The sequence below is a fragment of the Enhydra lutris genome, unplaced genomic scaffold, assembly GCF_002288905.1.
Source record: "Enhydra lutris kenyoni isolate GAN:26980312 unplaced genomic scaffold, ASM228890v2 scaffoldscaffold31, whole genome shotgun sequence".
Classification (NCBI taxonomy): Eukaryota; Metazoa; Chordata; class Mammalia; order Carnivora; family Mustelidae; genus Enhydra; species Enhydra lutris.
The window spans coordinates 20,175,782-20,191,623 of NW_019154115.1; the positions used below are offsets into that span (position 1 = coordinate 20,175,782).

At 38.8% G+C, this 15,842-nt stretch overlaps 1 protein-coding gene across 3 annotated transcripts in view; it reads left to right on the top strand.

The window, feature by feature from the left end:
* LOC111153163 (mitogen-activated protein kinase kinase 5) overlaps positions 1 to 15,842 on the top strand; it is a 267,166-nt gene that overhangs the window by 54,499 nt on the left and 196,825 nt on the right. For all 3 annotated transcript variants that reach the window (XM_022511975.1, XM_022511977.1, XM_022511976.1), the window contains exon 8: positions 368 to 432. In XM_022511975.1, the coding sequence (XP_022367683.1) occupies positions 368 to 432 (65 nt within the window). The remainder of the gene's footprint in view (positions 1 to 367; positions 433 to 15,842) is intronic.

Below are 15,842 nucleotides of genomic sequence, written 5' to 3' on the forward strand. Positions count from 1 at the left end.
CAAGTTTGACTTTGGTTATGTGCAGAGCTATTTGGCATTGGTTATGTGTAGTGCCAGAGACTGTGTTCTTATCAGTAGCTCTGACCTGACCCTTTTGAGCTATGTTATATCATTCCATTTTGACACCTTTTATCAAACTTTAATGAAATGACCCAGGCAAACAAATTGTCATTAAACTTTCCATCACTTTGTCCCTTGGTATCGTCTTTTATAAATTGGACAGCAAATGTTGTATTGATCTTCTCGTTCTTGCAGCTGAACTTGAAATGACCCAGACTGCTTGTTGTTTATGGCCCAGAGTTGCTTTTCCTTGACATTTCCATCCACAGCATGACACCCTTTTTGTTTTTCTTTCTTTCTCCTGGAGATGAATGAACAAGACATACGGTATCGAGACACTCTTGGCCATGGCAACGGAGGCACAGTCTACAAGTGAGTAGTCGATTTCATTTAAACTTTCTATGCACTTTAGCCAAATGTGAGTACTCAAGTTCTCCGTGGCAAAGATTTTTAAATGACCATCAGCACTTAGAGTTTATTTCCACTTTTGACTCCAAAAATTCTGCAAGGCATCTATTTTCTCAGGAATTGCTTGGAAAAGTGCATTTATATTGCCTTTTTAATATTTCTGCGTCTGCATCTCTCCTGGGTGAGCAGTTAATAGTCCACTATCAGCAAGTGTACCTTTAACTGGCCTGAAGTTTAATGTATTTTTTTTCCTTCACTCTTTCACACCGTTTTTTTGTTTTTTTTTTAAACTTGCTTGCGCCCTGTGCTAGTCCCCTGCCCTTTTACAGCTGTGCCCAGTGGAAAACAGCCCTTATAAATACCATCGCTGTGCCCTGTGTTGACACTGTAAGTTATTAACAAGCCTTCCTCCCCTTGTATTTCCTTCTCCCTTCACCCGAGTCCCCTGAGAGAATTTCTACACATTGATGAATATGTTAAGTTATAAAATTCTCCCAAATTCCAGTAGCAGTGATCTTACCCTAAAGGAGTGTTCATTTTCATATTAAAAAATGCTAACCGTAAAAAATAGTTCTCTCGACAGGGAAGTTTTTCTCATGCAGTAGTGCAAAGTTTAAACCACATAATGTAATATCTGGTACTTAATAGTCTGCAATGGTGTATGAAAAATATTCCACTAGGAATTAAAAAATCCATACTCTGTAAGAAAGCCCTGAGGGAGTAATAAAGCTTTCCTCCAGAGAGCTGTTTTCCGTATATACACTAACTCTGCATCACATTATGATTATGTTTTTACCTTAGATGTTTTAATACATATCTTCAAAGTTGTGAAACAATTTATAATTGGTTATTAATGTTCTTAGAATTTTAAGTGCTTGCTAACCACATGACTATAGATAAAAGTTGTCCTATTGTCCATGACCATGAAGGGTCACATCCTAAAATCTCAGAACTTCTTCCACACAGAGATGCAGCCTTGGTATGGAATTAGGTTTCCCAGGGTTAGAAGCTGCTTCTCAGTCAGCTGACCCATTCACCCACTCAGGGCTTCAGTCTTCTCTGCAGGTAGAGTCAGGATGTGAGTGTGTTCTCCTGACTCTAGTCCTGTTCATATATTTCAATTATTTTTTCTTATAGATGACTGCGTACTATCAGTAGTTGGTCTGAAAGTTAAGTGCTTCCACTATGATAATTCAGAGAATTAAATAACAGCATATTGCCTCCACGATCCTTAGGCTGTGCCCTTAAAATGTTTTCATGCCTAATGCCTCTGATGGGTTTGAGCCACTCTTGTCCTTTCCTAAATCATACTAGCATTCCTTCTCAAGCGGCCCCCAGTACTGCATAAAAAGCATCTCTTCATCTCAGTCTTCTCCTTCTTACTCCTATCTGACTTGAATTTTTACCCTATTCTGAAGGTTCTTAGGTTCAGGTGCCCTTTGAAAGGAAAGAAGAAGGAACCAGCGTGCTCTGATTTGCTTCTTTTGAGTTCACTGTAGGGAGCAATTTTCAAAGCCTTAGCCTTGCTTGTACTAATGTTTTGTGCGTATAGCCAAATATAATAAAACAGGAAGGATTTCTAGCAACTCTTCAACTCTTTGGATTCCTTTTATTGACTTCAAATGGAATCCAAAATCATTTCTGTAGATGCCTAACCTACTCATGGGTTCTGTTTAACCAGATGTTTAACTCTCATGCATGTTTGTAGTTTTAAATTCAGTTTGTTCTATTGTGAATTTACTGTCCTGGTTTATTCTAGTGGGGTAGGGAAGAACATAAGCCCACCAAACTCCAGAAGGTGATTTTTATTAGAAACTATACCCCAGATGTTAAGATTTAAATCTTTTCTTTTAAAACATGGGTTAATAACAAAGGGGCAGGGGATGCAGAGAGATAGAAATAACATGCCCACCTACCAAGGAAAAATTACAACATGAAATCATGTTAATGTTTTCACTTGTTTGCTTTTTTAAAGGTTTATTTATTTTAGAGAGAGCGAGCAGGGGTGACAGGTAGAGGGAGAGGGAGAGAGAGTCTTAAGCAGACTCTGTGCTGAGTATGGAGCCCGATGCAGGGCTTGATCTCATGACCCTGAAATCATGACCTGAGCCAAAACCGAGTCAGACACTTAACCAACTGTACCACCCAGGCTCTCTAAATCATTTTAATGTTTTATTATTTGTTTAATTATGGTGAGGGACATATAACATAAAATTTAGTATCTTCACTTTATTAAGCCTGTAGTTCAGTGGCATTAGGGACGTTCAAACTGTTGTGCTAACTTCAACACCATCCATCTTCAGAACTCTTTTCATCTTGCAAATCTGAAACCTATGCCCATTAAACAATATCTCCCTGTTTGCCTTGGTCACCTTTTTAGCTAAGAAGCATGGCTAGAGATTCTCCTTTCATTAGGACCACATTATTTTACACATCCTTAGCACACACAAGTTCTTTTAACTGCTGGAATGCTGTGTTAACATCCAATTTATCCTGATTTCATTTATGTGCCATTGCTAGTGCTCAATATGCATGTTGGAAGATTTTTGACTTTTTATTTTTTAAAAAAAGATTTATTTATTTGAGAGAGAGCGCGAGCATATGGGCTCACACCCAAGTGGGGGAGGGGCAGAGAGAGAGGAAGCAAGAGAATCCCCAAGCAGACTCTCCCCTGAGGTCTGAGCCCAACCTGGGGCTTGATCCCACCACCTCGATGTCATGACCTGAACTGAAATCAAGAGTCGGACGCTCAACTGACTGAGCCACCCAAGTGCCCTACATGTTGTAAGATTTAATACGTTTTTGACAGTGGTTGTTTTTGGAGGGTGAGTGGCAGTAACATGATCATTTTAGGGCTTTATTTTACATAGTATATTTCTCATACAAAGAAGACATTTCTTCAGTTTGAGTGCTTAGGTGATTCTTAAGAGGAAAGAGTATAAAGATAACCAAATTGCATAACCAGTTGTCAATGTTCATTGGTTTTCATTTCTGCCTGGGCTTCAGTTGTATTGTTCTTATATCCCTGGCTTTTAGTTTAGCACCAGGAAAAAAAAAAAAAAGTGGTGTAATTGTCAAGAAATGAAAATCCACTTTACTAAAGTCTCTATAAAACTCTTTGCTGTGTTATGATTGACTTTCTCCTACACTAAGTTTACCTTAATGGTGTTGACTATAAAAATTGTGATTTTTTTTCAAACAAAATGATTACATTACAGGCTATGCTACATAAACTAGATGAAGAAAATATTGGAAAATCCACTCATTGGTAACAAAACTGCCTAATGGGCCTATTTAATTTTTTTTCTTATAAAATATAATAAAACCAATAAATGCAAAGCAGAAGTTTAATATTTCTTTCTTATTTGCTCCACTTGATGGGATGTTTTGAATTTCAAGGGATACGACATCATGTGTAACTGCAGTATATATTGTTTAATAGTTGATCACATGTTCGCCCTTTAAGTCTGGATATTCCCCCCGGTTACACAATAGAAATTCTGAGCCGAAACATTTAAACCAAGTGATATCATGGACCTGTGTGGGGTCCTTGCTGAGTTCTTGTCTGTTTTATGATAATGACCTAAGCAGGTAATTTCAGGTCAGGATTTCTTGGATTACTAACTTGGACGAAATGGATTATAAAGGAAATACCTTAGACTAAAGTAGAGCTTACGCCTAGGAAGAAGAATAACTTAGGTTTTCTTTTGAAAATGAATGTGCTTTCATTATTGCTCCATTGCTCAAAATGCTGCATGTTGCTCCAAAAAACCCCCAAATTCAGGAAGGACACATATTCCATCCCCCTCTAAGAGATTCACGGTGAATTTCAGAAACCTGGAGAAAGTAGAGAACAGTATGGTTGTGGTTATGTGTATCCTGCATCTGCCTCCAGCTGTGGGACCTGGGGAAAGTTACATCATGTCTTCTGCCTCAGTTTGTGTGTAAAATGGAGATAATAACATCTAATAAGGTTGTCATGAGGTTAAATGAGATGTTTCATAGAAAAGGCTCAGCACTATGACCGACCAACTAAATGTTAGCTACTGTTGGGGCACCTGGGTGGCTCAGTGGGTTAAAGCCTCTGCCTTCGGCTCAGGTCATGATCCCGGGGTCCTGGGATCGAGCCCCGCAACGGGCTCTCTGCTCAACAAGGAGCCTGCTTCCCCTTCTCTCTCCTCTGCCTGCCTCTCTGCCCACTTGTGATCTCTGTCTGTCAAGTAAATAAATAAAATCTTAAAAAAATAAAATGTTAGCTACTGTTAATGGTAGCGCTAATAATAGAAGAATCATTAAGCTCTGTGCCCCCTACACTTACTTGACCATGGGGCTCTTTTTTTTTGGAGCATCTACAAACATCTCACAGATACTGAACTGTGTTAGTTGTGTTTAACTTTAAAAAATTCTGTATTATGATACTCAGTATACTTCTCTGTTTCCTGCTATTCATTAGTTGTATCATAAATTTGCTTATATCTTACATATAAATTTTTTTAGAAGTTCCTGAGTATTTTCTCTTTTATCATAGTTTATTTTCAGATTGCTTTAAGACACCTGGTAAAATGTTAAGCCTATTTTACCACCGGAAAAAGCTAGGACTCCCCGGCATGTGGCCACTCAATGGCAAAGCCAGAATTCTAGTGTCTCTCCTCCTCTCTGTGTTTTTCCCCCAGGCGGTGTTGTTTCTCAAGGTCAAGCGGAGTCCATTGTGTTTCCTTGTATTTTCTAGTGTTCGCAGCCCAGTCCTAAGGATAGGATAGATGCTTTATACATGTTGGCTTAAACGAGAATGAGGCAAGTGGGGGTTTTTTCCAAGCTGGTTTTAGTAGGGCTCTTTAATTGGATTCTCCCCATATCCAGCTAGTTTTAGAGCCTGTGTAATTGTTTTAGAATGTTCATCTGGAAGAATAGGAATTTCTAAACTGATGGCATATATTTGAATGATTAATTTGCTTTCAGGTGTTAAAACTGAGTACTTAGCATCCATTAACCCAACACACTAGTTACTGTCCTCTTTTTTTGGATAGTATGTCACATTGAAATGAAAGTAATTAACAGGCCCACTTACTTTGGAAACATTCTATGATAATGAAGGCCAGTCACTCAGGTTCTTTCCTCCCTAGGGGCATTGTTTGATGGAGTTGCTTAAGCTCTGGGTCCAGAAATAAAGTGATATTTAACTCTTGGACTTAAGTCATGCTAATAAGTCAGTTAGCCCATATACATAATCTTTTATTTTTTTCTTTAATGCAAATTAGTCAGCCTAAGACTCAGATTATCAGCTTTTAGGACATGTGTTCTAGCATTTAGGTGTTTGAAAATAGTAATGAATTGTCTTCCTCCTGTTCCTTCCTACAGTACATTAATGGTCTAATCAGGATTTGGGGTAGGATTTTCTCAGTAATATAACACATAGCTTAAAACACTGCTGACACGGTGTTTTGAAGATTGGATATAAACCATTATTTAAGAATTAATTTGCCTGTATCCAGAGACAACAAGAAGAGGGACAGGATAATCATTCTCAAAGGGTTGATCTCTCCTCTCTTTTGTTTTACCCATTTTTTTAGATATTTGTTCGGCAGAGGGGTGAGGATGGTCCCTGGAGACAGTGGCTGAGATCACATGAACTCTTAAGTTGTGTTCTGCCCTTGTAATATGGCTGTAGAGTCCAAGTAAAACATTACATTTGTGGTTTTGGAGCTGGAATTCTCTCAACTCATTAGAGGAACATGATGTATTTAATGAAAATTAGAAGCTCTGGTGGTCAGTTACGTAAAATGAGAAAACACATGAATTGCTGTCAAATGAAATGCTGTTTAGTAAACAAACTAGTCCAAACATGGGATTCCCGAGAGGAAAAACCATAATAAAAAAGAGCCCACAATGAAAACTGGGACCATATAGTACCCAGAAAGCTCTCACTCCTCTTTCACCAGCCATCCTGAAGGTGCCGAACCAAATCAGCAGAAGGTCTGACCCCTGCTGCTCTACCCACTACATCAGGGACCCCACTCCTTTATATTTTTTCCCTGAGGTACATCTTGTAAATTAAGAGTAGTTTTTAAGTGGTTTTGGTATTGACCCAAGAGCCAGGGCGATTGTTTGATTTATTTTAACTTTAAATTTCCAATCAAATGAAGAGCCTTTTCCTTGCAGCCAAGATCATATTTTAAACAAGCAAACAAGATATCATCTTAATGCAAAATTAAATGCTGGATTGTGTTACAGTGTCATGTGACAAGCAAGGATATTAATATTTCCAGAAAATCAATGAGTATTTGTCAAATAAAATTAATTATGTATGTTTCCCTCTCTCGCTCTCCCAGCACTCACCGTTAGAGATTTGTTTCATACAATAATGTATATTGTATTGATTAGAGTCTATAGAATGAACCTGAGCTTGTGATTCTCCGCACCTTTCCCACCTTTGCTTCCCCCATTCCATGTTCCTGTAACTTCACACATGCTCATATCCATTATGGCAATGATGGATTATTGGCGTCCAACCAACATGACAGGATGTTACAGGTCGCTGAGCAGAGATTTTCAGACTCTGTTTCCACCCAAATTAACTATTATTGAAATAGTTTATTGAGATTGAAGTATTGATCATTTTCTGCTAACCTTGGCTTAAGGGTAGGAAGAGGAGGCGGAGGTGTTCTTAAAAGACACTAAATTTAATTTTAAAAAATCTCATTTATTTAGCCTTTTCTTCTTCCTGTTTTATAGCCCCTTTTGTTTTATTGCTTGGAAAAGGGTATCTTGGCTTTATTTTTATGACAGTATAATTATACTTCAGAAATGCACTTGATTACTATGGGTAACAAAATTGTTCTAGTATATTGGTTTGGCCAATATTGCTATACAAACAACTTTTCAGTCAATTGAGTCTGGTAAAAAATCAATACATTATGGTAATATTTCAAGTAAGAATTTGCTGAATCGAAGTATTTCAACACCATCTCCTTGCAAGGAAAAATAGTTTTAAAGTGGCAAGACTTCTTTCTAATATTTTATTTTAGTAAAAATGCTTTCTTTATAAAAAATTTAAAGTCCCCAAGCAGAAGTGGTTGTGACCAGATAAATGTTAGCACACGTGTATCTTTATAGAGTGGAGGAGATCTCGTTTTCCTTTCTCGGGGTTTAGCAGGAGGGTACAGCATCGGGCTTTGAGTTCATCTTGTAGCATGCCACTTTTGGATTCATGTGTCTAGATCTGGGTACTGAGTTTCTACAGAGAGATGTGCACAGTTCAGATATGAGCCAGAGAAGCATGGGGAAAATTCTAAGGGGACCTAGGAGTGGTGCCTCTCCAATCCTTTATACATTTGTCGAGCAGGCTTATTCTGAGTCCATGCCATGTGGATAGCACCCGGCCGGCTGGTGAGGGTACCCTGGCTCCAGTCGGACCATGTCCAGATGGATGAAGTAGTAAGTATGGGACTTCACAGTCTGGGGCGCATGTCGGTATGTGTGGCCTGTATGCAGGCCCCAGGTGAGGGGCTAAGGAAGGGGTGGTGAGTTCTAGCTCTTTCCTCAGGAAGAATCAGGTCAGGACCTAATGGAGTAACTGGTATCTGAGTTGAGAAGTGGTTGAAAGAATTGGCCAGCTTTTAACTGAAGAAGAAACAATTAAGGGTCTCCATGACAGCTGACTTTTAAAAAGTCAGAAAAGCATTCCTGTTGACCAAGGAATAGGTTTGCTTTGTGTGTTTCTGAAGGCTAGCCTCAACTTGCTTATCTGGACTGTCCTCCCTGGAGAAGAGTTGTGTTCCATGAATCAGGGCGGGCATCCTCCCAGGGCCAAGCACTGCACTGCACCTACTGTAGGAACCTGGTCAGCCAGCGATTCAGGAATTAACCTGCAGGGGCAGATTCTTCACGGCCTGAGGATGGACACAGAGTGTTGTCTGTTGCTGGGTGGCTCTGGGAGGTGTGAGTCCTCTTACCTTAAGCAGAGCAACATGGCCGGTATTCAGAACCCCTGAGAAGAGAATTCCCACTTAGATGTGGACATGACGTGATTGCAGAGGTCACTCCCAAGGCTAATGTTCCAAAATTAATTCAGCATTCACCTGCTGTAAAAATATTATATCATGTGGTGCTTGGTTTTGTTCTTTAAAAGTTTGTCTTACTGTATATTCATTGATTCATTGAATAAATAGAGTTGGTCCTTGAACAACACATTTGAATTGCATGGATCCACTTATATGTGGATTTTTTTCAGTAAATACAGTACAGCCTGTAAGTGTATTTTCTCTTCCTTATGATTTTCTTAAAATATTTTCTTTTCTCTAGCTTAAATACATACAAGATATGTGTTGATCAACTATTCGGGTTATTGGTGAGGCTTCTAGTTAACAGTGGGCTATTGGTGGTTAAGTTTTTAGGGAGCCAGAAATTATATGTGGAGTTTTGACTGCACAGGGGTTGGTGCCCCTAACCCCGTGTTGTTCTAGGGTCTGGGGTACTTCCTGTCACTCTGTGCCAAGGACTGCTCTAAGCATTTGCAGTCCAGCAGTGAATGAAACAGGTAAGTTCCTTGTGCTCCTGGAGCTCACACTTGCGGGGCATACAGACAGTAATCAGGGAAATTATTGCAAGTAAGATGATATCAGACCTTGCAGGTGCTGTAAAGAATGTAAAATAGTTGCTCAACGAGGCTTCTCTGAAGAGGTGATATTCACGCTCAGACCTCAAGGACAGCAAGGAGCCAGTTGTGAGAAAATCTGGGAGAAGAACCCTCCAGGCAGGAGGAACCACTCTGGCAAAAGCCGGAAGATGGGCATGAACGTGTCATATCTAGGCCAATGTGGCCACGGAGAGTGAGCTCAGGGGAGAGCAGAGAGAGGGGCAGAGGCCTGATCACACTGGATCCATCAGACCTTGCTGAATCCTTTCTAGGAAGGTTACCCCCATTCTGCCAGTGAGAAAAATAAAGTTTGGAAGGATTAAGGGACATACCCAAGGTCAAATCAAGACTTAGAACTCAGTATCAAAACATTGAGTCATGCACCTTAAATATATACAATTTTTAGAAGACTAGAACTCAGACCAGGACTTTTCTTTTCTTTCTTTCTTTCTTTTTTTTTTTTTGAAGATTTTGTTTATTAGAGAGAGAGCCTCTGAACATGTGTAGTGGTGGGGGACAGAGAGGGAGTAGGGAGAGGGCCAAGTAGACTCTGAGCTGACCGTGGAGCCGGCATGAGGCTTGATTTCAAGACCCCGTGATCGTGACCTGAAGCGAAATCAAGAGTTGGGTGTTCAACCAACTGAGGCACCCAGGTGCCGCAAGCCAGGGGTTTTCTATTTGCCATTCACTCTCTGAGCTTCCTAATTTTTAATCCAAATTATTTTTGGATATAAGATATAAATATATAATTCTGAAAGTCAGTGATGTACTATTTCTAGTTAATTTTAGAGGCTTTTTAGTAGATGCTAAAACAGTCATTTCTTGACTGACAGAGCTGTTGCAACATAACTTGTTATTCTATCCTTTGGGTCTCTTTTCCTTATCAAAAACTTGAAATTTAATCATTGAATCCCTAGATTAATTGTATGGTTATGCTAGTGGAGGTGGTGCATCTCTTGAGTTATAAAACACATTAATTTTTTATTTTTTTTCCAGTATTTTACAGTATCTGATGTGTTAGAAAAACGTAGTCTCTTGGTTGGCATGTAGCACAAGCAAATACTTGCACACCATAGCATCTAGGGTATTTACTTAAATTACTTATTTTGGGAAAATAATTCAATGGAAAGTCTGAAAGGCATTTAGTGTGTATAACTTTCCTGCTGCGTTTTTAAAAAATTTTTTCATTGCTCTTTTTTGGTTACTTAGATGTAAGGGACTGTGTTTGTGTTAGATTGCCAGCTTACCAGAGTGAAAAGTTTCGGTTCTTATTTGTGCACTAATGCTAAGTCGGAGGGGCAGATGACCAAATTAGAAGGGAAGTAGCAGTAGATACTTTGGTTGTGGGAATTAAGCATAAAGTTTCTTTAAGCATTAATTCGCTTTTTAAGTGTGACTTCGTATTACGTTTTCCTCTTAACCCTAAAAGTTCCATACGTTTCCTTGTTGGTGTTGCAAAAGAAAGAATGAATGTTCAGTATCACTGCTTAAAAGCAGACTTCATGGTTTTTGTTTGGTGGATTCAAATAACAAAGTGAAAAATGTTCAGACAAAATTAGAACTTGCTTTAGGGCACAATCAATACAGCATTTTAACAAGCTTAGTGTATTTGGAAGATACATACTGTATAGGGTTCCCAAACATTCTGATTCTATTACAACTGCTAACTATAGCAGCAAAATGTAACAATATACTTAGTCAATAAACATAAAACCCTGATTAAACCATAATTAAATTTTTGGAAAAGTTATTTAAAAACCATGAATAAACTATATTTTTACATTGTCTTAGCAACAAGATGGATAGCCAGTGAAACTTTAAAGTGGCAGAGAAAAGCATACATGGGATTAAATTCCAGAATGAATTTTTACCACAAACATATGTACTAAGTGAAGTTTCTGGACACCATTTATTTCTTTTCCCTTTTAACGTTTTTTGAAGGGAATTCCTAGTGAGCATGGTGGAGTGTAACAGCTGGGGTCGCTGACTAAAAGGGCAAATGGGAAGTTCCCCTGCATCCCTGGCAGCCCTAGTAGAAGGTGTCAGGGCCCAGCCTGCCTCCGTCATACTCAAAGCACAGGCGGTGCTTAGAATCAGAGTGGTCGCACTCCTGTTTTCAAACTGGGCTACCATCACAAGCCCTGATTAGCCCCCAGCAGCACTAAGATATATATAGCTGGGGACAACAGCTATCACTGCCCTCATTTGACCCTGTGAAGAGACTGAACCACCAAACTTAATGGATTTCCCTGAGGATTCAAAACAAGACAGGGATAGAACTACCACTGAAACTCATCCTTTCTTATTCATTAGTCCCTTCCTGGTGCCCTCCTCGTGAATAATTCCATTTGGTTCTGTGAGGAGCTAAGTATGTGGAAGCCTAAGGATTTCTGTCAGCGTGTTCAAGCAAATACACTACAAGTGTACCTTTCATTTTTTGCATCAGGCACATGTACCTTAAAGAAGACCCATGTGAACGAGCTGCTGTCTTCTTTCCTCTCTCCTTCCCTAGAACTTGTAATCTGAATTAACCCAATGTCAAAAATGTTAATGCTTTCCAAACTCGAGTCACTGCAGCGTGTGATTCTCCAGAAATTACATCTTTGGGTTTTTTCCTTGTCTGTGATTTTTATGAGTGCATATTTAAGTCATTTTTGGGACCTTGATGGTGTTTCTGGCTGCTGGTCTTTACAAGGAAGTTCATTTTTCTCCTTCCACACGGACTCCTCTCCCTTTCTCCTCCCCTTAATCTTTAAGTCTGTGTGACATCTTTAAGCCTTAGTCTCCTGGATGGATTTGAGAATAGCACTTTCTCTTGACTAATCTCTACTTTATAAAATACAGTGTTATGCATATATATACACGTATGTTTATATATTTTTGGAAGTCAATAACAATACCTCAGAAAGAATGTGGTCAAATTGAATTTAGAATCCAAATGCTTTTCCTTCTTTTGTCCAAAATGTAGCTCCTCAGTACACAAACACAATTCCATGTGCAGGAAGTCATTCAAATTCCTTCTCCACTCAAACACCCGATGCATTTAAAGATGCCTGTCTCCGGATGGTGGAAGGTATGGTGGTGGTTTGAGTGTTGTTCAGTTTTTATGTGAAAGGAAAAGTCCCTTCAGGTTTGTTTGGACCTTAGTCATGATACGCCCGTTTCATGAAGTCTGTTATGCACAAAAGTGCACAAAATGAAGATAAAGTGCCTCTCTCCAGCCTGACAAAAGCCATTCCTTTGCAGAATGGTAGCTGCAGTGAAAGTAAATAAATGAATGGACAGCAATCACAGCCTAGTTGATGAAACTGTTCAATTAAAGCACAGGCATTTACATGGTGTAATTTCCCTAAATTGCCAATGAGCCCCTTTAGACACAACCAGTGTTCAAATTGATTTCAGCATTGATTTTGGCTGAAGCTGATAAATTTCTGCTTGTTAGTTAAAGTAATTTTGCAGAAGACTTTGTACTGCAGTATTGAAGTGTTCATTTAGCTGATGGTTAAAAGAGGAGTTATTTACAGAGGCCTCTACTGTTGTTCTGAGATGGGACAATTCCCCAATCATCTTTTACTTTTAATTTTTTAGGCTTCAGTATACCAATCAATAGGTGATTGAAACTGATTAAAACTTATCCAACCAGCTGCCTATGGCAGTTTAATTAGAAGCTGAATGATTCTTAAATTAAAGTTGTCTTGTTTTCATTGCACAGCCATCTTCCAGAAGAGTAAGGGACTAACAGTGCTGAAAACCTAAAAGTCTCACTTTGTCGAGGTATCTCACAAGTGTGAAATCATTCAGTAGTTGTTCTTAAAGCAGCTCAAAAATGTAATCAGAGGCTTTGGCCTTTAAACAGATTACAAGTAATAATATATTTACTTGCTAGTCAAGGAATTTTGGTTTTGCTTTTTTTTTTCTGGCAAAGGGATAACCTGGAACGTAATGAGATACGTGAAAGGGCAGCTGTTGGTGACGTAGCTCTTGTTTCATAAGCCAGATGAACGCTCGAGCTGTTTTGTTTTTTTTTTAAATCCTGCAGTACAGGATAAAACTAGCTATCGCGATACCCTGCGCATCTCTCCGCTGAAAACCATCAGCTCTGAATTTATATTTTTATTTTGTTCTGAGGTCTTGATTAAAAATCAATCTCTAGTGAATAAAAAACAAGCATTGTTATATAAATACATGTTGACTTTCCGACAAGGTTGTGCCCAGGGTTATAGAAGAGAGATTTTTTGCTTTGGGAAGAGTCCTCATACTCATTTTCTCTAGTGTGGGACAATTTCTTGAGTTTTTAATGGAAATGGGTTAATATTTCTGTCATAGGGGACATATTACATCTGGTACTACAGGGAAGAAGGGACTAAATGGCTCACTTTTCAGAGGTGCATTTACTCTTTGACCCACTAGGGTACTATTTGGTGTTCTAGGAGAGGTAATTTAGTAAATAGTACCCCAGTGGCCTGAAAAAGTTAATGCAGCTCTGAAGAGTGAGTCGTTCAATCGATTTTCCCTATTGCTTTTTAAAAATCAACACAGACCATATCCAGAGAACCTCGAAGACAACTTGAGTTAGAGGATCTAGAAGCAACGCATTTGTGTTGGTTCAGGCTTATTGGGGCACACACTGGACCTGACTTCCAAGGACTTGAGTCCTCCAGTGCTTATCAGAATCTTGAAGTAGTTCTTTAGCCCATCGAGCTTTGGTTTCCTTACCTAAAAGTAAGGATAATAAGAATGAGAAATTTTTGTGCAAATCTAATAGCTTCTCTATAAAAAATACAAACTGTAAAGCACAGTAGAATCACTGGTTTACAGAGGTTTTCTGAAATAGCCATTTTTATATCTGATTTCAGAAAGTGATTTACTGTTAGCTTTCCACAAAGAAACCATGAACAGATACTCCATTATAATCAAGTCATTTCAGGAGAGAAGAATCCCAAGTAGTTAATCCTCAAGGTGTTCCTACTTTTTCCCACATGTATTGCCTCAGTCCTATATTTCTTTCACTGTTGTCATTTAGCTTTATATTTCTTGCCTCTCTGTTTTGCCCGTCACATTCTTTCTGAACCTTCGATCAAGAGATCACTGTGACTGTAGCTTCCTCGATCTCTAAGGTATTTAGACCATATATGAAAAGACATTACTCTAGTTGATGTGGAGAGTGTTAAAGGCTTGAACCAGGCCACGTCAACTTATGGAAGAAATATGAAGGCCATGGTGACAGCATTAACTGAGGCAGGTGTGGGGGCAGAAAGGGTATATAACCAGAGTCATTAGAAAAAATAAGAAAGACCAAATGTAGGGTCTCAGTAGCAGGTTCCTCATATCCTAGGTTAGCAACCAGTACGACCTGTGGATGATCAGGATCTTAAAGAGTTGTTGATATCTGTAACCTAATACGTGTTTGATTTGATACTTAAACAGTCTGGGAGTCGGGGAGCTCTGTGGTTTAACCACAAATTATTTTACGATCGGTAGTCCAGCATTTGTAATGGGTTTTAGGCAGAAGGAAGGTTGGCATAGACTGCTATTGAACTCGTACAGTTTATATAAAAGCTTCTTTTTACAACTGCTGTTTACTTTGGATTTCCTATTTTAACAGCTAGAGCCTGGCTAATGTGTTTATCTATTATGGAAGGCAACAACTGTCAGTGTTGATTTCCCTGAAACGATTTGACCTTTTTTTCCTGTGGATGGCTATTTTAGTATGTGACATACTGGTAAAATCTACCCCCAAAGAAGTCTACCATAAGAAAAGATCTCTAAAAAGATCAAGCAATAAAACTGAACCACAGCTAACTTACATGTGTTTACTAATTTACTGAATTGAAAGATGAGATCCAGGGATATTAAAAATTAATCTCACAAGGTAACAAAAAATTTTTGTTTCGTATTTATATATATACTCACATGCATTTATGCACTTGATTTTTATAAAGGCAAAGAAGTGTTTTTCACTTGTTTGGTGTGGGCTGCATAATCATTCAACCTTTTAGTCTTTCAGCATAATATAGTACAGTCTATTTATTTGTTTATTTATTTTTTTAGAGGGAGAGAGAGAGTGTGGGAGAGGGACAGAGGGAGAGAGAGAATCTTAAGCAGTTTCCACATCTAGTGCAGAGCCCAAACCTGGGTTCATGACCTGAGCTGAAATCATGAGTCAGACACTCAACTGACTGAGCCACCCAGGCACCCTGGCTCTTAAGAGTTTGAGATGGAAAACCTTCCGAGTTGGAAAAAGACTTCCATTTGTTATTCTAAATTTACCTAAAATCAGAGTTACTTTTTTTGGTCAATAAATAAAATAACACATAACAAGCAAGGGAACAGTATCTGTGAGTATGGAAACTGATGATCTCACATCGGCTAAGATATACGAGGTATGGTATTGGTTTAACAGATACCAATTTTTTAAATAAAGAAATAGATTCAGTAATTAAATCTGAATATGGCCAACTCTCACTTTCTATGCTAATGAGAATTAAGAGTTGCATAGGTAATTAAAATGGATAACTAATAAAAAAAAAAAAACCTCATTTTCGACTCTGGTTTGTCTCCTCCAAATCATACTTTTTGTCGTAATGACAGAGATCACAGAGAGGTTTCTCTTTCACCTTGTCTCTCCTATTCTGCTCTGCCTCTCATGGACATCCTGGAAATCTCTGTGGCATTCAAAGAACAGAGAAGCAAGGAATCCAATATATCCCACAAGCCGTGAAGTCTTTGCCTGAAAAGC